The 26,492-nt window shown below is 48.6% G+C and overlaps 1 protein-coding gene across 6 annotated transcripts in view; it reads left to right on the top strand.

Annotated features, from left to right (window-relative positions):
- The first annotated feature begins 6,355 nt into the window (after window positions 1-6,355).
- Window positions 6,356-26,492, top strand: part of AAK1 (AP2 associated kinase 1) — a 75,263-nt gene continuing 55,126 nt past the window's right edge. For 4 of the 6 annotated variants that reach the window (XM_061348208.1, XM_061348207.1, XM_061348206.1 and 1 more), the window contains exon 1: window positions 6,358-6,627. In XM_061348208.1, the coding sequence (XP_061204192.1) occupies window positions 6,465-6,627 (163 nt within the window). In that variant the 5' untranslated portion in view covers window positions 6,358-6,464. Of the gene's footprint in view, window positions 6,628-26,492 lie in introns of all 6 variants that reach the window. The other 2 variants (XM_061348205.1, XM_061348203.1) reach the window with 1 other exon arrangement.

Here is a 26,492-nt window from a genome sequence, read left to right as displayed (position 1 = left end):
AAGCTAACATGCCTTTAAAACAAGAGACTGCAGAGACACAATGATCTACACACCTCAAAACAAGCTGTATGGTGAGACAGGGATGAGCAGCTGTATGGAAGAGCCACAAATCAAACTCCCCACTTCAATCACAAGACTTTTTAAGACAGGGCTGCTTGCATGTTCTGCAAGCAAGGAGAGGAGCTCCTAGGTGCTATTGCCATTTATAAGTGACAGCTATAACAGCGTCTGGGGTGCTACCACACTCAGAGCTTTCCACACTGCTGTCCCACAGCATATGCTGTGCTGCCACCATCTCAGAAGTGCCCACACACTCTGCCTTCCTCTCACAGAGAAACTTCAGGCTGCACTTGGCCATGAGCCCAGTCTGCTGTTTTCTTACATTAGCTAAAGCTATAAACAACAGGGAGCACAAACAGTCCTGGGACAGTGGTTGTCTGACAGCCTCATCAGCTGCTTGTGTTAATGAATGCCATCCACAGGGGGGCTGGAGTCAGTGAGCATCTGTGTAGTGGGCTTGTGAAGAAGGTTAAGCATTTGTAGGTGACACTTTTGCCTTCAGAACAACTTGCAGCTATAAAAGTTGCCACTTGCTCTTGATCCTAGTTGTGTTGGCTCACCTTACACTGTTCAAACTGAACGGGGGAAAACAGGTCTGCTTCAACACCCATAGAAGAGCTTAAAGCACAGACTGTGGCCTTAAGACAGAAGCCTTCACAGGATCTAAGGTTGCCTGGTCTTAATGAGCCATTCCCAATCCTTGCTGGGAAGGCATCACCCCGTGTGGATGCAGTGCAACCGAGATAACACCGCTTAACACAGTATAGCCTATGTACATTAAGGACAAGACTAGACTACTGTAATTTAATTTACATTACAGTTTGTACAGATATATTAATTTTGCCTCAAATAAATCAAGACTAAGTGATATTATTTAAACCCCAAGTCTTAGGATCTTTGCCAGCTCCATGGGGAGACAGTAAGGGAAACTCCCAATGCCTCTGTGGTACAACCTAAACTGTCCTTCCCCAAAGCTGCAGGCTATGAACCACTACACCATTGCTTCCAGCGGCCTTAAATGCATTATCAAACCTAAATTCCATTTAATGAGCTTAATGAGTGTTTGCTTTAATTAGCATACATACAGATCTGAAGAGGAAATGAGTAGCTTTCATTTTTTTTCTTCTTAATTAATATCTGCTTCTATGTAGCTTTATCTTTCTTGGCTACTGTGCAATTTGTTTTAACACAGCCCTCAGGGACAGAAACAGGGCTGTGACTGCCCAGCTCAGTGGGACTTCTCAGGCATGCGTGTATTCATTCCTTGATGGAAATACAATAGAAGCTCATGACAGCTGATGACAGAGAGAAGACATGTTAAGCATCTTAAACATAAACAGGGGAAGTTCAGGTTGGAGATAAGGCAGAAGCTCTTCCCTGTGAGGGTGCTGAGGCGCTGGCACAGGGTGCCCAGAGAAGCTGTGGCTGCCCCATCCCTGGCAGTGTTCAAGGCCAGGTTGGACACAGGGGCTTGGAGCAAGCTGCTCCAGTGGAAGGGGTCCCTGCCTGTGGCAGGGATTTGGAGCTGGATGAGCTTTATGGTCCCTTCCAACAAAACCAGCCTGGGAGTCTATGATCTTAACATAATGAATCTAGTGTTTAGAAAGAAAACAAGCAGTGCTGCTGTACAAGAGAAAACAAGCTAGGAGCAAAGGATGCTGACAGCATTGTGGATAAGCCTGCAGATAGGATGCAGCCCTACCATGCCTAAAGATAGTGAGAAGCAATAACCAGCTTCATCAACCACCCAATAACCATGAGGCAAACCAAGACAAGTCCACAGCCTACTCAGGAAGCCAGTTTATAAACACCAATGAGCAACACTACTTACATGCAAGTCCAGAGCTTTACTAGCAAAAACAAAACCACCCCTACAACTCCTCTAAAAAGAACAATTACCTTGTGCCTGTGCTTAAATAGAGGTGATAGTTAATGAGTAAAGGGTGGTGGGTAGAGGCCCAGGTGAGCCTGCTTGGGGCAATGAGAGCCTGAGGGTACATTCAGGACCCTGACACTTGAAACACAGCTGACAAATCCCTTCTCAGTGATAATTTCTCTTAATGTAACAATAACTTACTTTAAACAAGAGCATCTCTTTGTAGTGCCCAGTCATGCTCCTCCAGAAGCATGGCTCTTGTTGACTTGGTGCTCAATCAGTCTCAGTCCAGGCTGTGTGTAGTATCGCATCAAACATGCATGAGCCTGCAACAATCAGATGGCTATTATTTCCATGTGTGCCTTCTATATTTATACATAGGCCATGCACCATTCCCACTGATGGAAGAGGATGGCTTCTAGCTGTAGGAGGTGCAGCCATTGCTGGATACAGTGAGTATGCCCTATGTAAAAGGGTAATCAGGAGCACGTAAGAAGTGGAAGTTTTTAAACAGGTAACACATATATATGTTTTGGAGCCTTTTTGTCTCTGCAGAGCTTGCAACCCAGCTGAGTTACTGACCATGTGGTATGCTTGAGAGTTGACCTTTTCTTGGGGTTGGTAAAGATAAGTGATGGGTTTTCTGGTCATGCTAACGGTGTTTGTGGGTCATTGCTCTGCACTTAAATTCAGGGGATAAAATAGTGGCTCTACTACTGTTTCGCTGGTGAGAAGCTTGACAGAAATGTTTGCAGTAAATATGTGTGGTGAAGGGGAAATGCTTATCAAGGTAAAAATAACCGAATGAGAAGATTTTATTCTTATGCACTGACTGCAGGAAAACACGAGCATTACTTTGTTGCCCGTGGGTAGTTCTGTGTAATCAAGCATAGACGCTTGCGCAGGCTGTTTCCTACCTTGTTGCCGCTTCCCAAACTGTTCGGGAGGGGTCACTGTGCCCTCGCTTTTAGGTTGAGAGCCTGAAACCTTTCCAAAGGTCTGGTTTTATTTAGAAAACGCTGAGCTGTCTGGAAAGTTTGATGGGTAGGGATGCAGCTGGATTCATGCGCTGCTTCCTGGGGATTTGAATGCGTTTTGCTAGCAGTATAGAGGGATCAGGGAGATGATATGCATGCAAACACCTCTGTTGGCCACATCACCAGGACTTGAATGTTTTAAACCCAGCATCATGGTATTCTGACAGCTAAGATTTGGTGTTTAGGGTTGTCAGGATTAGAGTCAGGTTTCTCTCTGCAGGGCGACAAATCTGTCTGTGTGAGCACAATGGAGTTGCTCCAGGCTAATACAGGAGTACCAGACCATGTCTCTCCTGCAGTCACTGGTTAGCTTTTTCACTTAAAGCTTTCAGGGTCAGTTCTCTGATCCCTATGAAGGTCACTGGGATTGCAGCAGTGCAGCCTTCTGGAATAAAGAATATCATCTGCAACTGATGATCAGCTTCTGCTGTGTTTTTGCTCCTCAGAATGGTCACTATGCGCCTTTGGCGAGAACATTAGTTGTGTGTGGGTCTGACACTCATCTGCATTACAGTTTAGCACTCCCAGGTACATTTAAAAGTACCACCCCCCACACTTCTCAGTGCCTAGTTTAGATGTTCAGCAATGCATCTGCAAGCTGCACAGCAGTAGGCTTTATCTCCTTTAGTTGGAAATGAGTCATTTCCCTGTACTGTACTGAGATGCTCAATTTCCTTGGAAATCATTCAGTTCTGCAGAGTCCCCAGAAATCACTGATTACCGGACTCTCATTCTGCACTGGGTGTTTTACCTCGGCCTTAATAGATCCCTAAGGAGCTTTTATGGGTTAGAGTAATTAAAAAAGAAAGGCTACAGAAGCAACTGAGCCTTTACCCACTTCATATTTAATCTGAAGGGCAAGTGAACCTTCTGTATTGACCACTGGCACCTCATCATGCAGCCCCAAACCACAGCTGAGCAAGCTTTAATGAAGATTAAATGAGAAAGGGCTGTGTTAGCTGGCTGAGATGACTGCAGCTGTAGCTATGTGGATGTAGGGTGCCATGTATACGACACTTGGGAATGAGGTGCAGATAGAAGCCACGCTGCAGCCCCTTACAAACTGTGGGTGAATGATGGCGGGCAAAGAGGGCTTTGAGGTCTGCAGGGTGGGTTTGTGGAGCCTTGAATATAAGAACTGTTTTAACAAGGGGTAATGGGTTAAAACTTAAATAGGGAAAGTTTAGATTGGATATAAGGAGGAAATTCTTTCCTGTTAGGGTAGTGAGGCATTGGAATGGGTTGTCCAGGGAGGTTGTGAATGCTCCATCCCTTGGCAGTGTTCAAGGCCAGGTTGGACGAGGCCTTGGGTGCCATGGTTTAGTGTGAGGTGTCCCTGCCCATGGCAGGGGGGTTGGAACTTGATGATCTTAAGGTCCTTTCCAACCCTAACTATTCTATGATTCTAACTGCTGAGGAGGATGATAAGAGCTGTAGCATGATGAAGAGGCACAGTGCCTCAGCAGAAAACCAACTGTATAGCGACGCAGTTCTGCATCTGCACATCCAACATGCTCAAGATTATTACCACCAGCTATTTTGCCTATTCAGAGAGCCACACGTCTCTTAAAAGCCTCCAAATAGAGGGAGACAGGGACAATTGGGTCTGTTTCCAACACAACGATCCAATCTTGTTGGCATTGCAGGTAGCCCAAAAGCAATGCAGGGACAAGGGTACACATTTCTGCTGTCCCACAGTAAGCAAGGCCTGCCTTTCCTATTGGCCTGGGACAGGAGCTTGTCAGCAGGACGGCTGTAGCTCTTGCCATGATACAGGAAATAACAGTCATAAGGAAAGCACCAGCGTGCTCTGCTTTCCCCTTCTGCCCCAGTCAGAGGGGAGGAAGGAGCAGTGCTGTCCCGGAGGCACTCCTGTGGCAGTCAGGTGCTCCTCAGGGTTTTATGCATTGGCGTGCAGGCTTGGAAAACCAATTCCCCCCCCATTTGAATGTTTCTATTTGGAATCCCAGCTCTGGCGTTCCCAGCAGGAATGAGCCAGCTCCCACAGATGCTGTTGGCTGGAAAAATCTCCTCACTTCTGAGGGGAGAAAGAGGCATTTAAAGTGCCTTTAAAGTAAAATTTCATCAGATTCAAACTAAACTGCTCTGAGGCTTGACCCAAAGGCTTTAGGCTCTCTGCATGAGCAGTGTGGCTGCTTGTGAGCATCTTGCTGTCAGCTCCGTGAGGAGAAAGATGTAATTTAGGGTAAATTTGAGGTTTTACAAATCCAACTGCAAGGCTTAAAGCACTCAAAGGGTGTAGGGGACTCGGGATCCTGTTTATACTTAATTTGATGTTCTCAAACCAGGCATTTTGAAGGGCCTGTGCGAAAGACAACCCAGGACCCGAGATATCACCACAGGGGGGCTATTATTATTGCTATTATCATCATCATTATTAAGTTTAGGCGCACTATCTGTAAAATACATGTAAATAACCGTCACCGGGCGAGGCGTCAACACGGGCCGCGGCTCCTCGCTGACAGGATTTTAACGCCCATCCGTCGCGGCGAAGGGAGGAAATGGCCCCCGGGCACCCCTTGATGCCGCTGGACCGGCCGGGTCCCCCATCTCGGCCGGGCGCACTGAGGGGAGCTCTCGTTACCGGGGTCTCCCCTCACGGCCCCACCACCAGTCGCCCCCCCGCTCGCGCCCCCTCCGCTTCCCCGCCCGGGCAGGGCCGCGCTGCATTGTGGGAGTTGTAGTCCTTACCCAGGTACAGCCCCCTAACTGTCACTATAGCTTTGCGATTGCGAACTACAACTCCCATGGTGCCGCGCGGCAAGCCGCTGCCGCCATTCCGCCTACTCCGCCACTCTCCCCTGCCAAAGAGCGCTTTCCCCACCGCCGCGCTGTGGGGCGGGAGCCGCGCTACCGGGCAGCGGGGGCTCCGCCGGCGGGAGCGGCCACCGGGGGTGACGGGGCCGGGCTGGGTCCCCCGGGCTCGGCCGAGAAGCGAGGGGGCGGTGCTGCCGGCGGCAGCCGGGACTTCCTGTGACAGCCCATTTCCTGGTCGGATGGGGCCGGCGGGCGGCGGGGTCGGTCCTTGACGGGCTCAGTGGCCGCCAGGCAGCGATGCGGGCCCCGGGCCCTGCCGGCAGGCGGCCCCCGCCGTGACCCGCCGCGGGCAGCCGCTGGGGCTGCGGCTAGGCCGGCCCTGGGCGCCGCTGCGGGGTGCATGGAGGCACCCCCCCCGCCCGCACAGAGATACCGGGCGGGGGCCGTGTCAGGGGCCCTGTCAGTCGGGCCTCCGCTGAGGGGGCTGCGGCGGCCCAGGCCGCGCTGTGGGGGTAGCTGCCAACCCCTTCCCGTTCTCCGCTCTGTGCTTCCGCAGGGGTGAATCCCTCACACCCCGGAGGAGAACGCTCCCGCTGCGCTCGGCCCCGGACCCACGTCTTCGCCGGGCGGCAGGAAGCAGGAGCAGGGGAAGGGGGTTTGGGACCGGCAGAGCAGCATCGCCCCGCACGCAGGCGGCCGCTGCCTCCTGAGACATGAAGAAGTTTTTCGACTCGCGTCGGGAGCAGGGTGGCTCTGGCCCCGGATCGGGCACCAGCGGAGGCGGCGGCGGCAGCGGCGGCCCCGGCAGCGGGTACATCGGGCGGGTGTTCAGCATCGGCCGGCACCAGGTGACGGTGGACGAGGTGCTGGCGGAAGGTAAGAGCCCAAGGCCTCTGCTTCTTTGCCCTTCACAAAGCTGGAAACGGGAGGCTTTGGCCTTTCGTGGGCATTCCGCCTCCCCTTCTATCCCTAGCTCCCCATGTATTGTATTGTCCTTGACAGAAGTGGCACCTGGGAGCCGACGTCTGTGGTCTTCCCATACGGAAACCCGGTGTGGGTTTGCTGGGTTTGGTTTGGTGGGGTTTATTTAAGGTGCTGTAGAAACTGAGGGGGTTTCAGGAGTTGTTTCCCACCTTCCCTACGCCAAACGAAACCCAAACCAAACGGCAGACGTTTCGCTGCTGTAAATAAAGCAAGCAGTGGTCTTCATTCCAACTTTCTTCAGCCTCCTTTCCTGCCTTAAGCAGAGAGGAATGAAGCACTGGAGTAAATTCCTTGTAGATAATGTCATGCATTTAGGTAGGCTGAGTAGAGCTACCCGTAATTTGGGATGAGGGATTCCATTTGTGTGGGGTTCTGCAGTAATCCCAATTGTTTGGGGGGTTTTGGGGTGTATTTGGGCTTTTCTTGGAGGAGGTGTCAAAATCAAGCAATTAAAGGACTAAAAATGAGCAATAGGCGTTATAAAACTCTTTGCATGTCCAGTCCTTGCAGTGCAGCAAGCTGGTGGTGGTATCTTTTAAACTGCAGCCAGCACTGCTGCTGTAACTGTCGTTTTCCATTTCATTTGCTTGGGATGTAAGGACCCTTCTGCATGGCTTTGGCTGCTAACCTTAGCCTCGACCTTCAGAGAGATGTTGGCCTCCTCCTGATCCATCTCCTTTGCAATTCCAGTCAAAACAGTGTTATGTTTTGATGGTGTAAGTGCCAGGGAGGGGGTAGCTGCTTGTGAGAGCGGAGTGGGAGGACCTGTGTAGGCTTCTGCAGAGAAAAAGCCCTAAAATGGCAAAGGGACTCTGTGTACGCCGTGTGCCTTCAGGTTTGTAAGGAGCCACCACAGTGCAGAAGAAAATAGAGCTGTGACCATCTTCCGGACATGGTTTCTGATATGTTCTGCGTGCTGAGCTGAGAGGAGCACCAACACCAGGCCTCCAGCCTGTTATCTTTTCCTTCTTGACTTGAAATTTGCAGTATAGGTTTGCCTTGGCTGGTATTTCCAAGGCCTTAGAAGCTTAAGAACTACACGAGCTCAACCTGAGAAGCTGTCACTGTCTTCTTTAGCGCACGTTGGCCTCATCCTGGTAACATGGGAAACCAGAGGCTTTCTTTGCTGATGAATAATGTGCTGGCAGGTTCTGCCCTGGTGCTGACAGCACTGGGAAGTGAGCCCGTGTGTCACTGGGCTCTCTGCTCCACAGCCCTAAGCTACAGCCACAAAAGCACAGGTTGCACAGGACAAAAGCACACTTCCCCTCTATACCTCGCTGTCACAGAGGAGCTGCTGCTTGTTGAGGGCTTTTCCCTATGATTCCTGCTTTCTTGGCCAGCCTTTGGGATGAAGCATGGCTTAGGGTGGGCTACAACTATTACATCTGCATGCACAAGCCAAGCAAGGAACGACAGGCCTGTAAAAAAGGGTGCTGTGTTCTCTTCCTGGCCACATTACAAGGCAAAAGAAGTTCTTTTGCTGAAATGTGCTATGCAGGTGTTGTCCTCACACTTGGACTCCTGGTGTGAGCAGTCCGAAAGCATTCTGTGTGCTGAATGAAGTCTCCAAGGGGACAGGAACAAGGTGGCTTGTAGGTTTGCAGGTGGATGGGAACAGAGGGGTGAAATACCATTTCCTGTATCAAAAGGTAGGTCATCTGGGGAGGCAGCGTGGGTCAAAAGCAGCTTTGCATGCTTCTGGCCTTTGGGTGTAGCTCTGGGTGCTCCCCAAGTGCTGGTAAACAGCATTTTTCCACTGACTCAGCTGGAGACCTGAGGGGTTCTCAGGCAACCTGGTCCCTGCGTTACTGATGTCCCAATCCTCGGCTGGAAAGCTTCCTTGTGTCTGCAGTGAATTTTGGTGCTTCAGCAGTGTTAAAAAGGCAACTTGTGAAGTCTTGGCTATTTCTGCTAAAAGGAGAAGTCTCCTGGGAAGCACTTTGGTGGAGGAGGAATATCCTGTCTGGGAAAGAGACATCTGTCTTCTGTTGCTTTAGAAGGGAGAGAAGAGGCCTGTATTTTGGTGCAGCATGGAATCAACTAGGTTGCAAAAGACCTTTAAGATCACCAAATCCAACTGTTACCCCAGGACCGCCAAATCATGTGAGCCTAGAAAAGAAATGAGCTGTAAAAGAGACTGAAATGATGGATACTGTGGGGGAGATTTGAGTTGCAGGCCCAAGGAACTGCTTGAACCAGAGCTTTTGGAGTTAAAGTGTTGGGATTTACGTCTCTTGGTCAAGCTGTGACTGGTCCCTCTCAATTCTGCTGAGCAACCCTGCTGAGGATGAGCATTCCCTGGCCCAGGATGGGAGCTCTTGATGCAGTCACAGAGCCAGATGGCAAATGTCTCCACGTGATCCCCCAAAATATCTGCTGCGGTTAGGTACAGCTCCACACCCCCTTAAAAATAGTTGTCTGGATACTTGCTTTCCTGGACAGGGAGGAAGTGGATGGGAATAATACATCAGGAACTTGAATGGTTGTTTGTCTGTGGTGATGTTATACTGATGAATCAGTGCCTTTTTACAAGTATGTTGCAGTAAATGAGTCTTAGTTGAGTCTTTGTAGTTGTCTTGCTCTGATCCATATAATAGCAGAACCCTGGAGAAATTCCCCTCAAAGTCTGCATGAGGATTACGTGCTGTGGGAAGTCAGCACTGCTGGCCTTGGAGTTCTGCAAGGTCAGGGTTAAAGGCAGTGGCATCATCCATACTGAACTCTAAGGGGGCTCGAAGGTGCCTGGTGTTTCAGGGAGCTGAGGTGAATGCCTGGGAGGTATTTGAGCGTGGAGGAGAGTCAGGCTGCTATCTTACTGTTTCATTTGTGAAAAGAAACCAAACCAGTGTGATCCGATTGGATACCTCAATCCAATGGGATTGCTCCCATATCCAGTTTTTGGGGGGCTCTGCTTTGTGTTACCCTCTGTACTTGCAATAGTGTGAGAGTGCTGAATTGATCCTAGGTACAGAAACATTGATGGGGTGTGTGTTTGAGCTGGGATTTTGTTAGTTGTCATCTATTCCCAGCAAAAGATGCAGGCTGTTTCTTCAGCTCTGTGAAGTCACTTTTTCCCTTAGTAGTATCCTTCTGAAGGTGCTACTTGTAGTCTTTTCCCCTTAAAATATGTAAGTTAGGGGATTCGGTTCAGTAACTGTCAGAATGCATTTCAGATGCATGCCTTGTGTGTCCTGCTGGCTAATGTCCACTTCAAAGCGTTCAACAGTGGGCCTTAGAAACCAATGTAAAAATCAGCTTCAATTTGCCAGCTGTATGTCTTACTCTGTGCTGAAAGGATGGGCTCTATGGGGAGGTGTCATCAAGAGCCTGGTCATGCACAACCTGTACTGAAGGGGGAAGGTAATCCCCAGGGCTGCCTGAATGTGTGGTTGGGCTTAATTGCAGAGGGCTCACCCCAGTTCCAGTGTGGTTGGGTTGAAGGCATCACTTTGAAGCTCATTTTGTCACTTCTGGCTTCTGCCAAGTGCCAGCTGCTAAGCATCTGGCCAGTGCCATTTGGGTTAGGAATTAAACTGTTTCTCCTCTTGGAATGGGATGTGGGATTCTTTGAATTTAGCTTTTCCTGTGTACCTTGTGAGGCAGGGCATGTGTGCTCTGCACTGCTAGGTAGGATACTGGCTCCTCTGTGGTTCGCTAGTCTGGGTTTTTGAGTGTACAAGCCAGGCAAACTGGTGAAGGATCCCCAGTGAGTTAAATGTTGAGGTGCCCCATGTGCTTTGGTGCTTTTAGCAGCACAGATTTTGCTGGGGTAGAGCATGTGCCATGTCCCTGGATGTTGCCAGGAAGGAAGGGAAGGTGTTAATGGATTTAACTGTGTAAGAAGTTGTATAGTGTCGAGACTGGCATCATCTAGCCTCACTTTGAAGCTTTATGCAACGTCAGAAAATGGGTCTGGGATTGTACGTGGGGGTGGTTTCTCTTTAGATATACTTAAATATACTTCATCAGTATATTTAATGGCAGGGATTGCCCTCTGCAGTCATGGGGAGATGAGGTTTGTGCAGTCTTTCTCCCAGGAAAGAGCTTTCCATGTTAAAACAAAATAGTTTCCGATCCAAGCAGTCCTGCAGCAGCCTTAGGAAGTTGCCAGTTCCTTAGTGTAAGAAAGCTTAGGTTTAGGATTCTGACTGGGGAGATGACAGGGTTTATCTCTCCAGCATTGGTCTTGCAGAGCGTTCTAGTGGTGATGTATGAACAGGTTACCTCTGGTTGCAACCGCAGCAGTGACACTTTGGATCCAAGGAAAACCTCATGGCAGTGCATGTTCTCATTGTGTTGTGGCCCTTCTCCCCTTTGCTCAGGAGCTTGTCAGCAGTTGCAGAGAGCAGGTGGTAAGTTATAAATGTGCTGAAGACAAGCTGGAATCCACTTTGGGGTTAGCACTTGCTGCCTTCCAAGTTCACCCACCTGCATTAATCATGGCTAACAAGGGCAGGACTGACTAGGTGCTGCCCACTCGCATTGCAGTTGGAAGCTGCTTCCTTGGAAGGTGGCGTTTCCCAGTGCAAATAGTGATTTGGACAGACTGAGGCTGTGCTTGTTGGAACAGCAGCCGCAGGACTCACTGCTGCTCTGAGAAGTCACAACCAATTTACCTTTCTTTGTACTAAGGAAGTGTTCACTCGTGTTTCACATGTGGAAGGAGATGGGAATTCTCTGAGGAGAAACGTGCCGGAAGCAAATTGAGTTTATGTAGGAGTTCTCTTTTGGTAACAACAGGTAACCAAATCAGTTGTTTCCAGGAAAGGATGAAGGGAAATACAGGATACCCTCTGGATACCATACTGGAATAACACCTGCTTAAACCAGGTACTGGCTGTTGTACTTTCCTGAATGTAGGAGCAATATGGACAGAGGTTTACAAGCACAAGGACAAGGTTTGGAAAGGTTTAAGTGAAACACAGTTGCAGGATAATTCTTTCTCATTGATGGGCTTTAGCATTAGGGGAAACTTTCCTTTTCTCCTTTTGTAGGAGGTGCCACTAAACGAAGTGAAGGTGCCTCTGTGTGATGCCATAGAATGAAAGCAGAGGAGAGCTGCTGCAGCTCCTCTAATGTGAGGAGCTCTCACTACCCTGTTGCCAGAGTATCTGAGCCCTGGCACAGTCGGTGGAAATGTCCTTCTGTTCCTTTTAGGGCTGCTGGGAAATAATATCCTGAGATATGAAGGTGAAGAGTATGCGTGGCCAAGTGCAGAATTGATCTCTGGCCTTCCAGCTTGAGTGCTTTAATTGCAGTTGATGTTCTCCCTCCAGTGCTGCCTCTGTGTTTTCAGTGGGGGTGCTCTTGGCACACATGGGCATACATTTACACTTGCTGGGTGGCACAGCCCATGCTGACACCAGGACCTTGGGCCCTGTGTCACAGGAGTGCATTAAAGACATCTTTTGGAACAAGATGCTCGTAGCATCTGGTTTGCTCCATGATGTTGCAGACACAAATCATGTACCAGGGATGGGTGATCTCATAGATTAAAAATAAAAGAAGCCATCAGCAGCTGAGTTCCCCAGGCCAGACTTTGCATGCATATGCATCTACCCCAGAGCTGAGCTGGAAGCTGTGATGAGGACAGGTAGATCTGATCTTCTTTCACTTACTGGTAGGAATATGCTGGTCTTGCTTCTTATTTGGTGTTGGTAGGGCTGTAATAGGGAACTGACCCCAAGATGTGCCTGTCTGAACTTAAAAAGCAATCTGGCATGCTGTTCTCAAGGGTGTGATAGTAAAATGTGTGGCCTTCTGAAGCTGTTAAAGTGCACATCTGTTACCAGATGATAGCATGTCTCTCCTTTACTTCTGCAACCTAAATGATGCTTGCAAGGTTGACGTGTGCTTTTGCTGCACAGCTCTAATGGCAGCAGTAAAATAAACCCAGAGCTTCTCTCCCAAGTACAGGATGCTCCAGGAGAACCATGATGTGGCCTGGTTTTTGTGGGCTTTCCCTGAACAGCTCTTTCTCTTCCAAGTGCTGTAGCAAGCAAGAGAAGCCCTTGGTTTCACGGGGTACATCTGTTTGTGACTTCACTGCTGTCCTGGGTGTAGATGGAAGCTATTTGGATGTTGTGGGAGTGAGTGATATCAAACTCCAACATTCAAAGTAGGTTAAAATGCTTAAAATGAACACGAATAACCAGTGCTGATGTGAGAGGAGCACTAGCACATATCAATTGCTTTATGTGCCTTCTCTGTGCACCCTACCTGCTAAGTCAGTGATACCTTAGTTACTTGTCATGAGCCTCTGAAGGATTAACTGCTTCTGACTGGCAAGTGCTTCAGAAATAAAGACCTTCCCTCCAGTGCTGAGTTGCTGCTTTGGAGGGGTGAGCTGGAGCAATAGGAAATCCCTGCCTTACAACTGCAGCGTGGTCACAAGGAGGTATTTGTGGCTGCTCTTGGCCCTTGGGTTCTGCTCTGGTGGTCAGTGATACCAGGGGGTATGTACCTGATTAGTGGGGTGAAAGATAGGGTAAAATTCCTAAAGAAAGTAATATGCTTTTAAGAGAAGGATCTGCATGTGTGTGTGTTCATGTGCTGTGTGCTGACATAACCTGCCTTTCCTCCTGGGTATCGTAGCATCTCTTGTTAGGCCAGCATATGGGTGATGTGTAGAGATTAGGTGGGTAACAAGGAATAACCACCCCTCTGGGACTGAGCACTGACAGGCAGGAAACATCGGCTGGAGGGAAGAGGCAGTGCCATGTCTCTGTGGGGAGAGAGATGGGGTAAGGGTAGGAGGTAGGCAGAGATAAGGATGGCTCAGTGGTTGGGATGGAAGGGTTTCCTCTTTGTAGGATGCCTGTTGCTTTGGCTGGAGTCCTGCAGATGCCCTGTTAGGCAACTTAGCACACTTGAGAGGTGCCTGCTACGCTCGTGGAACATCTCTATGCCTCATTTCCCCCTTGCAGTGTCAGCAGGATGCTCGTGACCGTGTTGGAGGGCAGCTGATGTGGACTGTAGCTGATGTGCACTGAATGGTCCCTGGGGATTTCAGCAAGTGCTGCTTGCAAAGTTGAGTGTGTTCTGACTTAAGCTCTTTGGTAGCTGCATATTCACTACAGCCCTTTCACAAGTCAGTGAATGTAAGATGACACAAGAATCCAGTCCCAGTTATCAACTGGTGAGATCATGCTGGTTCAGATGTTCTGTTTATACTGGTTATGTTTGCAAGGAAATGAAATGCATCCCAGAGCACTGATGTGTGGATTGGGGATGGCAGAGAGAAAAGGGAAGGGGTGGTGCAGACATGGGTCAGACTGACAAGAGAAGCTCTGCTGAAAGTCAGAGCCCTTCTTTTGGCCCTTACCTGTTGCTTTGGAGTTAGAAGATGTACTTAGATATGGGAATATGAGTTTACCCTTCTGTTTCTATGCCCGATTACTGGTTGTAGTTTGAGCTGTTGTGCAGCCTCTGCTCTCTGTGAACATGACGACCCCTGTGTCCTATGTGTTCCATACAACCTGTGGTTCTGCCATGGCTGTTCCCTTCCCCTCTCTGCAGAGCAGACAGACAGATGGTGGAACAAAGTCCTCTCAAGGTATTTCACAACTGAGAAGCTGAAGCCCATGAAGATGCAGTGATTTGATAAGGGCTATGGAGGAAAGCAGTGGTGAAGCCTTATATTAAATGCAAATAGGTCCTTGTTTGGCCTTTTAACCACAGTGTCATTAATATTCATGTCACCATAGTATTGAGGAACTTTTATCGTGGTCCAGGGCCCTGTGTCACATCATGCAAACGTAGACCAAAGACACCCATGCTCCTGGCTGCCCTTGCCAGTGACTGCTGAGGCTCAATGCCTGTGCTGCTGCCTTAGGAAACACATTCAGAAAGACACAAGCAGCTGTACTTTTACAGCTGATCATTAGCACACGGTATGTTCTACAGTGCTGCTGTTATTCACAAGCCCTAGGAGACACACAAAGTCCTTCCTCACCCAGCATTCGTGTTGTACTGACAGACTGGGTACGCCACAAAGTGACCACACACTAGCTGTATACTATGCAGAGTTTATTAAGCAAGCACACTGATGTGAATTAGGTAAATATATAGTGAATAAGTACATTAAAGCAAATTGGTGATATAGGTGTATAAGTAAAGTACCAAAGAATGTTAGCAATGCATCAAATCATTACTGCATAGAGAGAACAGAGATCAAGAAGAAATACATCACCAGTTACCACTGAATCATCATCTAGGCTGAGACTTCCAGCTGGGAAGCCCCGTTGCAGCCAGTGTCAGGAGTTTCAGGTAATTGTACCTTTGAAACTTTTTCTGCTACCATGCAGCCTTGAAATACCTCTATCGATATATTGTATGTCAGTTGGGGTTCTCCAGCAATTCTGGAAGTTCATTTGAGCTGATGAATTAAATCCATGATAATTATGGTGCTTGTGAGTACTGGGCACAAACCTGCAGGTTCTGGATCCCTGCAGCCCTTTCTGGACTTCTGACAAATGAACAGACAGGCATATGCCTATCCATAGGCGGCTTCCAGTGTCTGAAGGGGGCTACAGGGATGCTGGAGAGGGGCTCTTCATTACGGACTTTAGGGATAGAACAAGGGGTAACGGGTTCAGACTGAAACAGGGGAAGTTCAGGTTGGAGATAAGGCAGAAGCTCTTCCCTGTGAGGGTGCTGAGGCGCTGGCACAGGGTGCCCAGAGAAGCTGTGGCTGCCCCATCCCTGGCAGTGCTCAAGGCCAGGTTGGACATGGAGCAAGCTGCTCCAGTGGAAGGTGTCCCTGCCCGTGGCAGTGGTTGGGGCTGGATGAGCTTTAAGGTCCCTTCTAATCCAAACCATTCTATGATTTCTCTCCTTCCTCGCCTGCATACATATGGAAAGAATCAAAGCCTGTTTCATGTAGGGCTTAATTTTCTTGTAATATTTATTTAGTTTTACTTTTTCCCTGTGCTGAGTGATGCCTGCTGCTGCTTCTGGCTGTACCCAGTGTTATTGAATCCCCTGAGAGCTGCCTGATGGGATAGATGTCTCTGTGCTGTGAGAAGCTGGAAAGTTCATGGCTGTGTTCAGGCTTCAATCGGCATATACTCTTCTAGAGGAATATGATGTAGTCCTTAATGTGTGTTTTCCTGTTAATCAGTGAGACATCACTTCTGTGGCTCAAGTGTGTAGCTGGGAGACCTGTAAAGGCTGAAACCTGGGTTCCTGGGTTTAAGCAGAAGAACCTTGTTTGAAACAAGCCTATGTACACTGTAGTGAAGCTCGTACAGTATCATGTCACCTGCAAACGTGAGCTTTGCCTACAACATATGTATGTATTAAGGTTTCTCTTGTGTTTTCCATGCTGCTTTGCTCACAGGGATGTCTGAGTGCTACCATAGTAATCAGGATTCCTTCATGCCTGCCTTGGCTGTTGCCATGAGCTCTCTTTGGATCCTTGCATAACTGCTTCCCAAATAGAGTTTGCTGTTACCATAGCACTTGAGGTCTCCATAAACCCACCCTGGCTGGCCTGTGCAAGGAAGTCCCATGAAAACCAGTCCCACCCCAGCCACCTTAGTCTTGCTTTCTCCTTCCTCTGCACCTCCAGTTAAAGCCTGCTCTCTGCTCAGCTAGTCCTGTGTTTTCTCCTGTCAGTGTGATTCACCCTTCCTTGCCTTTCCACTGAAGCTTTTCAGCTGCAGCTTCTTGCTGGCATTGCACTTGCAGTCATGTTCACTCGGAACAGTCATGCTCTGTAGCATGTTTATGGCACTGCTGATTTCACTTGGAGATGAACAAGGTCTCAGATGCTATTAGCAGCTGCTTGGAATAATAGCAGCTGAAATGTGCTTTGGAGAGGGCTGACTGATAACTAAACAAATGGTATTTTTTGAAGCTGTGAGTTATTCATGACCCAGTAATTACTCTTCTTTTTTCCCCAGTCTTACAGTGGAAGTTCAAGGACTAAAATTGTCACAGGAGAGAGGGACTCACTCTGCTTTGCCAAATAATCTGCTTGGAGGCAGTGTATCTTGCTGCATAGTAATAAAGCACTGCTTTATCAGCTTTGGGTTTCCAAGCCTGCCTGACAGGGAGGAATTTGAGTGGATGCACAAGCCTGTAAAGCAGAGCACATGCCTGGCAAACCTACCCACGTGAACATCTGAACCTGCTGGGAAGGCCAATACAGCTCTGCAGCCTTTAGTGAGCTGCTGTTTGCTATGATATTGCTGTCACAAGTACTGTGAGACTTTAATACCCCTAAATGAAGGTGCTCAGGCTGTGTTCTGACCGTGTGCTTGGAGGATGGGGTACTGTGACCAAGCTATTACTGCCCTTGAAGTAGAGCTTTTGAAAATGGAATGCAGTGTTAATGCACAGGATGAGTCTTGCTCATTGATTTTAGGCTTCTGATATGCTGTTGCATAGCAGAGATTAATTTCATTTATTTGCCCCCCTTATTTTTCTGCTCTATTACAATTTATAGCTTCCTTTTTGACTTTCTCCATGGAAGCTGTTAGGTGTTGAAGTATCATCTAGAGGAGCGGAGTGGCTCTTAAAGACCTGTAATGAGACAGGGTCCTGGAAAATGCAAAGAGAGAAAGCGAAACAGCTTTAAACCAGCCCTATATAGACCCCACAGAAGGAAGGAAGAGGCAGTTAAGCTTTCTCCATGTTATCAATGCAGACAAAATGCCTGGGACTATATAAATATGAGGGGATCCCATCAATGCAGATCAATAGCTCAAAGGTGAGTGCCAGGAGGATGGGGACAGACTCTTCCCAGTGGTGCTCAGCGACAGGACAAGGAGCAATGGCCATAACCTGAACCACAACAAGTGTCACCTCAACACGAGCAAGAACTTCTTTACATTGAGGGTGTCAGAGCCCTGGCACAGGTTGCCCAGGGGGGTTGTGGAATCTCCCTCTCTGGAGCCATCCCAAACCCATCATGGACACGTTTCTGGGTGCCCCTGCACTGGCAGGGGTTGGACTGAATGATCTCCAGAGGTTCCTTCCAACTGGAGTGGTTCTGGGATTTAGTGACTGTCTGTGGTTGTGAGCATCGTAGCCAACAATGAAATATTCACCCCCGAACCCCACAGTAATCCTCAGCCAACCAGTCCTGCTCCCCTCCAGTTAGGAGGGGTAAACCCTGTGCTACTGTTCTGTGGTGGGTGATGTTTCTGGTTGTGTTCTTTTGCCCAGTTTAAGCCCCACTAATGTTAAGTGTGCCGTCCTGCCTATTGGAAAAGCACCCTGAAGAGGGTGGAGCCTCTAAATCTAAATCTCTCTTGTCATGGCCTAGATATTGCAGCAGTGTCGCTAAGTTATATTGGTAATATTGGCTAATCACATTAGGATCCTCAGCTAGGGTAAATCTGTAGGGCTATCAGTGTCCCTGCCTTACCTGTGCTGAGAACCTGACCCACGAGCTCTGCAAGAGCCTTTGCTTTACCTGGGGGAGAATTCCTTTGCTCTCTCACATATGCTGGATGCTTTATTATGTTTAAAGACTAGAGCTTAAGCAGTGCTGGAGCTGGGAGCCCTAAAGAGCAGGGCTTTGCCTGAACACCTTGCACTGTTTCTCAGTATTGGAAGCAAACCTTTGCCTCTGAGGGTGTTGTGAATGGATGCACATGACTCCAGAGGTATCTTTATAGCTGTCTGGGTTTTATTTCCTTTTCTTCTTCCCCATCTTCCCACTACATCAGTTGTGATTCGAGATGCATTTGGTACCCAGCACAGAGCTGCCACGGATGCTGGGCTTTCCATGCCCAGTGAACTTGCTCAGCATGAAGCTTCTTTTAAGCCAGTAGAACCTGGAAACCGAATTGCTCATACAATCAAATTGCTCATATGATTCACTTGCAGACATGCAAATTTATCTTGTGAAGACCCAATTCTTCCCAGCTCAAATGTGAGCTGAGTGGAGAGTTTCTTGTTGCTCATAATGGTTATCTGTGCAGGAGTGCAGAGCCTGACACCTAAACCTCGAGACCTCTGGAACTGTAGGGCTGCATGTGGCATTCTCTCTGCCACAGGCTGTGTGAAGCAGAGGATTAATGTGAGTTTGTGACCTGTTCTGCTCCAAACTGGTGTGGATGTGAATTTGAACCAGGTGAATGCAGACCCTGCCTGCGTATGCTGGAGAGGGGCTCTTCATCAGGGACTGTAGGGATAGGACAAGGGGTGATGGGTTCAAACTGAAACCATCAGGGGAAGTTCAGGTTGGAGATAAGGCAGAAGCTCTTCCCTGTGAGGGTGCTGAGGCGCTGGCACAGGGTGCCCAGAGAAGCTGTGGCTGCCCCATCCCTGGCAGTGCTCAAGGCCAGGTTGGACACAGGGGCTTGGAGCAAGCTGCTCCAGTGGAAGGGGTCCCTGCCTGTGGCAGGGATTGGAACTGGATGAGCTTTAAGGTCCCTTCCAACCCAAACCATTCCATGATTTCCTAACAGTGCTTTCCTCTGGCAGCAGGATGCAACCCATGCAGCTGCAGCCTGTGCTGGGAGGAAGCAGTTGTGTGTGTGTTCACTCTGCAGGAGGGAAGGCTGTGGGTGATGCGATGGAGCTGCTGCCCAACAAAGTTTGAATGTTATTCAAGGTTTGTGCTGTACCAGGAGGATGCTGTTCTTGCACACCTTGACCCACGGCCTGTGCCCATGCTCCTTGTCTGGTTTCTTTAGTTAAAGTATCACTAGAAATACTTAGCAAATGAGAAGCTGCATTTCCTGTAAGTTCAGTTTAACTCGGAGCTCTGCTGACTCTTTACAGTTGTGTCACTGCTATAATCTCCTTTCAAATAGGATCACTATTAAATTCCTGATCTTGTGGCAAATACACCTGCTTAGCTGAGTTGTCCATCAGCTTAGTACCTCATGTGGGGAGATGCAGCTTCCAGCTGATTCTCCCGCTATTTGTGTCTGATCCAGGTTTCCTGTCTTGAAATCCTGAGTGTGCTTTATGCTTTATTGAGGTGTTCTCTGCTTTCCCCACGTTTCTGAAGCTCTGGTTTGCTCCTACAGCCACAGGTGAATGTAGTAACTGAGAGCTCTTGGAAGAGAGTATGGGGAGCTTCCCAGTGCATGAAAGGAAACCTGGTACTTTGGTTTGTGTGGCCTCGTTTCCTTCATAGCCATTAGGCCTGCATGGACTATAAGAACTTTATCTTTGTGGTTTAGAGCCCTAGAGCTGAAGGAGAACCCCTGCAGTACTGCACAGAGGCCCTGCTTTCTACCCTGCAGAGACGAGGGGTTTGTATTCCTGCTATGTAGAGCTTAGCTTAGCGTAAGAGATGCTGGTTAGGGCCTTTCAGATTGAAGTAGTCCCTTAAACTTGGCACTCTTAAGCTCTAGCTTAAAACAATAACCCCAAACCCAACCAAGTAAAGCTTGTTATTTCCTTTGAGTCAGAAAGTCTGGGCTGAGAGCAGGCCTGTTTAGTTTAACATTATCCTATCTGCTTTGCTCAGTTGCAGAGCCTCTTGGCAGGGCATGAAGGCTTTTGTTATGTTCTTGCTCAGAGCTGGACTCTGTGGTTTCTATCACACATTTATACACATGTGCTGTGCTTGGAGTTAGGGCAACTTGGGTGTGCTAAAACCAGGAGATCCATTTTCAGGCTTTCCTGCTTCTGCAGCTTGTTCTGCTGTGGGTGCCTGTGTTTCACCAGTTACTTCCATGTACTCCAGAGACATGATGCAAGCCTGTGCCTCTAGGACAAGCTGTGTGATTCCTGTGTGTGCAGCTTGAGGGTGAATAATCTTTGCTTCTACCAATGTAAAACAACATGGAAATAGCCTAATGTAACCAGAGGATTATGGAGTCGGGTGGCAGAGTGAGTCATAGGCATTAGTTAAATCCCAAACCCCAAGAGTGACGATGAATGCTCTGTCATGTAGTAATCAACCAGTAAAATACAAACACAAAGGAGCAGACTGGTTACAACCCTCACTGGCTTCAAGTCTTTTTAGCCTTTTTGTGCTAGGTAACCTGGAAAAGACACTCTGGATAGCATAGCTCCAGCTCTGCAGGATGGCAGTGACCTGATGGCTGGTGTGGAGGGTGAGAATCTGGGGTTGAGACCAAGTCAGTGAGGGTTTGGTGAGACTTCCTGACTGTAACAGTGACCCAGGGATAAAGTGTTCCAAGAGCATGTGGGGAATGTGTGAGTATAAAGAGCAGGTTAGACAGCAGTGACTGAGGGCATTGTGAGTCCTGCCTGTAAGCAAGGGGCTGAGTCAGGTGAAACCCTGTGGCAGGCAGTGACACAGGGCCATGGTTTTACACTGGGACAGCCCTGTGTTGCGTACCAGCCTCTTCTTGCTGTCTGGAGGGGGTGAAATGAGGCTGGAGAAAGCCTCCCTCTCTCTGCTGGTCTTGTCATCCTCCACCTGTGTCCATTCAACTCCACTGGGTCAAGAAGAAAATCCTCTCTTTATGTTGTGCAGGTTTGGGATGTTGGTCACAAAGCTGTAAACCCACTGGGAGGGGAGAGGTAAGTGTGAAGGCCCAAAGCACTTGCTTTTTGGGGTGACCATTGAAAAGGAATGGTAGTGATCCTGCAGTTACCAGTTTAACTGCAGTGAGGCTGGTGTCTTCACTGGGGTAAGGCTGAAGTGCCCTTGCATCTAGGCTTTATAGAGCTACTCTACTGCCTTCTGAAAAGCAGAGGGTGTAGGAAATGCTCTTTGACTCTCTCAGGGGTTAATCTTTCACCAGACCAAAGCAAGCTGGTGAGAAGCAGAGCTAATGTTCACTTTAAAACTGGATTCTTGGCAACAGTCAGAGCCCTTTGTGATACCTGGGAAACCTCCAGAAGGGTTTCTTCCTGTTGGGAATGTGGGGTGCCATACCCCAAATGTAATGAGAGTAGTCCCATCCTGTTAGGATGATTTGCTATATCTTCATATATCTATGTATCTATATCTTTAGTATGAGATGCTGTGGTTTGAAGGGTCTTTTCTGGTGCCTTTGCAGCAGAGATTTGCTTTCTGGAGGGAGGCTGCAGAGCTCAGGGGCATGAGCTGGGTGAGCAGGGCCTTTGCTTCATGCTGCTGCGAGCAGTGTGCTGTCGCACTGACCCACATGCTCTTTGGGCAGCTTTCTTCCTTGCCTCTTCTGTGAACTGCAGGTTTTCCAGCCCTAGCAGCACCCTTTTGAAGACCATGATGTAAAGAACAGAGGATTTACTTGCAAATTGCTTGTGCTTGTGACAAGCTCCACCTCAAGGAAGTGGGAGCAGAGTTAACGTTCCAGGTTGGACTCAGTAAATAGATGGTACCAGCATTGTCTTTGATAGAGCTATGATCTTGGGTGTTACAGCCCTAATGCAAAGTCTGCCTCATTACTGCAGCTTCTTAATTAAACCTCCAACCACTTGAAAAAGCAAATCTTGAGGGAGTTGCTATATTTTCCTTTAAAGGTGTTAATGCTGACATCTTTGTCTAAAGCTGTTGTAGGTGCTTCATAAGGCGGAAAAAAACCAACGTGCAATGATCCTGACGGTTCCAATTCCTTGTTAGACATCAAAGCAGAACACTTCACAATATTGATCCCAGTTTCTGGGTGTATTTGGTAATAAAAGGGGTAATATTAGAACAGAAAACAGTGGGGTGAAATATCCTGCCCTGGAAACAGTGATGGAGAAGTTTCGTCAAAAGGGGAAAAATGGGATTTGGAATCTTATGGGTTTTTAGCAGTTATGCTGCAGTAATACCCTGCAGTGGAAGAGGGGAATAAAAGATAGCAGAAAGAATATATTAGTGCAGATTAATAGCAACAGAAATAGCCCTGTAATCCTAATGCCCACCAGAGCTGACTAGGGGAGCTACAATTCAAAGAGAAAGCCTGTATAAAAGTTAACCAGCAAATATTTGCCTGTGGGGAGGGTAACCCAAGAGACGTGGTCACTAAGGGAGGATGCTGGGTTCTTGGGGCTGAGTGTGGTGTGTTTTATAAGAGCTGCCAGGCAAGGATCCTCTGAACAGCAAGACTCGCGTTAAGATGCACAGTGGCACTTTCTAGCTGTTACAGGGGGTGGCTGTGAGGATCTCAGCAGCCCCAGTGTGGTCCGAGGAGCAGATCCCAAGGCACATTGGTGTTTTTTGCCTGTCCTACAGATAAGTCACTTGTCCATCCTTGGTTTATAGGTGGGGAGAGCTGAGACTGGGCTGTGCCTTCACCTCTGTTGAGAACCGGTGCTCAGAGCAGTGGGAGAGAAGCATTGGCACGTGTGGATGCTTTTCCCTCCTGTTTGCAGAGCTCCATGCTAACACTAGCTGCACTTGGCTGTTAGCTAGAATAATACCACATTATTGTATTGCTTAACCCCACCCAGAGTGCTTTCCTTGGCCTTCTTTCTTTGTGATGGAGAATAGGTGACTCCAAAGTTGAGGTTTGCTGAAGCCATCTCTGTCCTTTGAAACCGTAGAACAGAATCAGGGTTGGAAAGGACCTTAAGGTCATCCAGTTCAACCCCCCTGCCATAGGCAGGGACATCTCACACTAAACCATGGCACCCAAGGCTCTGTCCAACCTGGCCTTGAACACTACCAGGGATAAAGCATAAAGGACAATGCCCTGATATTTTGGTGTTTTATCATCCAGAATCATATTCTGGTTGTCAGAGGTGCAGGATGGCTTTCACAGCACACCATCACAGTGAAAACAGTGCTGGTGTTGCCAAGAGGTGATGCCCAGTGATGGGTAATGTGCAGTGTCTGTGTTGGCTGGTTGTGGCTATGACTGTGGGGAGAAATAAGTGCTGGTAAGCCTGTTTGGGAATGGTTTGCTGCAAACACCCCATGCAAGGGAATAGATACGGTTTTCCTGTAACTGGATCCCAGCATCCTGACTTGGGAAGGGTGGGGAATAAAAAGTGGAATGAGGCTGCCCCTTGTACTTGGGAAAACTAAATGCTACGGAAGTTCTTGTAGCTTGGGAGATAAGGCAAAGTATGACATCATTCTTGATGGATAAGGATCAGGAAGTATTCCAGTGGTGCAAATGAGGAGTGGCTTTGTGCCTGGTGCTAGTGAGCAACTGGAGCTTAAAATGCCCTGTTGGCTGGGGCTCAGCATTCCTAGGACAGTTGTTGGGGGCATCTGAAAAGCACTTGGCTGTCCCTCAAGGTGGGGGAGATAGAACTGAACCACAGAAAGCTGGGAACGATCTGGTGGGAAAGCACATGCATTGTTTGTCCAGCTCGGGAAGGGATTTCAGCCCTGGAGAATGGAGTTTTTCCGTGGCATCCAAAGGTTTATCAGGAACTCTGGGAACTCCTGATAATGTTGGGTTGTTTGTAGAAGGGTGTGGGGCCAATCCAAACTGAAGAAGTGATTTTTCTGGTTTCTTTTAAGTGGGAATTGATGATTTGGCACTTGGCTCTTTGAAGCCCAATGATTTGAATAACTTAACTGATAAGGGGAGTAATTCCTCCTCCTCAAACCTGGGCTGCTTTTGGGTTATTCAGCATAGCCCTGGGGAGGTGGAAAGAAGGATGTGATCTAAGGGAACGCTTGACAGTGTTTGCAGGGAGGAGACGCATCCAAGCGGTGGAGATGTTTTTGTAGCTGTGATTGCAGAGCTCAAGCATGCAGCTGGAAGATCATCCTGTCTCATTCCCACCTCTGCAAAGAGCACTTGAGGTCTCTGGGAGGTACTTCCAGGGTGGATTTTAAAGGGAGATGCTGGTTCTGGTTTGTCAGTGTACCTGCTGTCTCCTGTAGAGGGTGGTGGATCAGCACAGCAGGGTAACACATAAAGTGCAGGTGTTCTGGGGACACTGGTGGCTGTGCAAAGGCCTTTGGTCCTGCAGATCCTGTGAAATCCAACCTGCTTTACTCTGTGTGTACAGGGCAGGGTCCAGCCTGTCCTCTTCTGGACTGTGATTAACATGGGTGAAGTGGTCTGTTGAGCTGGTGCTTCAAGCACTGGTTCCACTTGAACTTGGTTTATTTTGACTTAGCATGAACAAAACAGGCTTTTATTTTTCTTATGGGGGCCTGTTGTCTGCAGGCACAAATCCTGCCTTCAGGAATACCTTGTTTCCTTCTCTGTGTTTAAATACTTACTCGATAGGATGTGCTTGAAGCTTTGGAGCAGGACTTAAATGCAGCTCAAGGAGCCAAGTAAGTGATGGTGAAGATACAGTAACGGTGTGGGCAGGAAGGGGGTTCTCAGGACAAGCTATTTCTGATGGTTCCTTACCACCACCACTAATGGTGCCATCCCAGGACAAGGTGGATTTGTTGCTCTGAAAGAGCTGGGATGTGTGGGAGGGCAGCTGTGTTCATCCAAGGATGAAGGTGTGCAGCGTCCATCCAAGGATGAAGGTGTGCAGCGTCCATCCAAGGATGAAGGTGTGCAGCGTCCATCCGGGATGAAGGTGTGCAGCGTCCATCCAGTGATGAAGGTGTGCAGCGTCCATCCAGTGATGAAGGTGTGCAGCGTCCATCCAGTGATGAAGGTGTGCAGCATCCATCCAAGGATGAAGGTGTGCAGCATCCATCCAAGGATGAAGGTGTGCAGCGTCCATCTGGGATGAAGGTGTGCAGCGTCCATCCAAGGATGAAGGTGTGCAGCATCCATCCAAGGATGAAGGTGTGCAGCATCCATCCGGGATGAAGGTGTGCAGCGTCCATCCAAGGATGAAGGTGTGCAGCGTCCATCCAAGGATGAAGGTGTGCAGCGTCCATCCAAGGATGAAGGTGTGCAGCGTCCATCCAAGGATGAAGGTGTGCAGCGTCCATCCAAGGATGAAGGTGTGCAGCGTCCATCCGGATGGTCCATCTCTGTGAACTTCCTCACTGCAGCATCAGTGCAACTTGTTTGGAAGCAGCATCCTGTGCCTGTCTGCAGGTGGGTGGTGCTGGCTGCGGGAGGACTCCAGGCACTCGAGTGCAGCAGGGTGCTATCTTCTTCCCTTGCTCAGAGGTAGGAGAGGGGATCACGTGCAGCTGCTTTTACCTCCTTTAGAAGTGCTCACCCGGCTGTGGAGAGTTCTCCATCCTCCTGAAATTACAGAAGGGTTGAGGATACAGCTCCCAGCACTGGAAGCTGGCCAGCCTGCTGCCAGGAGCCTGCATGGAAAATGGCTCTGGCATTCATTGGACATCACTGGAACCTCCTTTCATTTTCAGCTTATCCTGAAGCCACTCAGCAAGACCAACAGCCAGGGCAGAAGTGTGCAGTAGGGTAAGTGTTGTTATGCTGTTGTAGAGGTAGATGCATTCCTGAGAGCTAAAGGCAGTGCTGTTTCTCAAGAGACCCATGCCTGTTGCTGGCTCTGAGCTGATGGTAATCATACACTCATAGAACGGTTTGGGTTGGAAAGGACCTTAAAGAATCCAGTTCCAAACCCCCTGCCACTGTGGATTTATTTGCTCCATTGCATCTAAAGCCTGGACTCATCTCTTGACTTCTGTTTTCCATACATGTACTGGGAAGAAGGCTTGACCAGCAAAGAGGATGTTCCCACTTCATACTTCCAGGCTCTACTCCTTGGCTGCATGTAGCAGTTATATCTGACTTCACTTGAGGCAACTCTTGACCTTGGTTGGATTGGAGTTACCCAAATCCTGGCGTGTCTATTGTACTGGAGCTGGCAATAGAGCATTAGAGCTGGCAGCCTGTGCCTCTTGGAAGGGTTGCCTTGCTTGCTGCTCACTGAGAATAGAAGTAAATGGTCTGGTAATGTGCATCTGGCAGCGTTTCAGCGTAATTGTTGTCAATTTGCTTTTGATCTGGTTCCTTTCAACTTTGCCTGGGTTTGGAAAGTTGGGGGTTGGA

This window comes from Neopsephotus bourkii, unplaced genomic scaffold, assembly GCF_033783945.1.
Source record: "Neopsephotus bourkii isolate Nb327-2 ecotype Australia unplaced genomic scaffold, CSIRO-AGI_Nbou_v1 NB_346, whole genome shotgun sequence".
NCBI classification, from domain to species: Eukaryota; Metazoa; Chordata; class Aves; order Psittaciformes; family Psittacidae; genus Neopsephotus; species Neopsephotus bourkii.
Note: the sequence above shows the minus strand (reverse complement) of the source record. Positions and strands in the feature narration are given on the sequence as shown.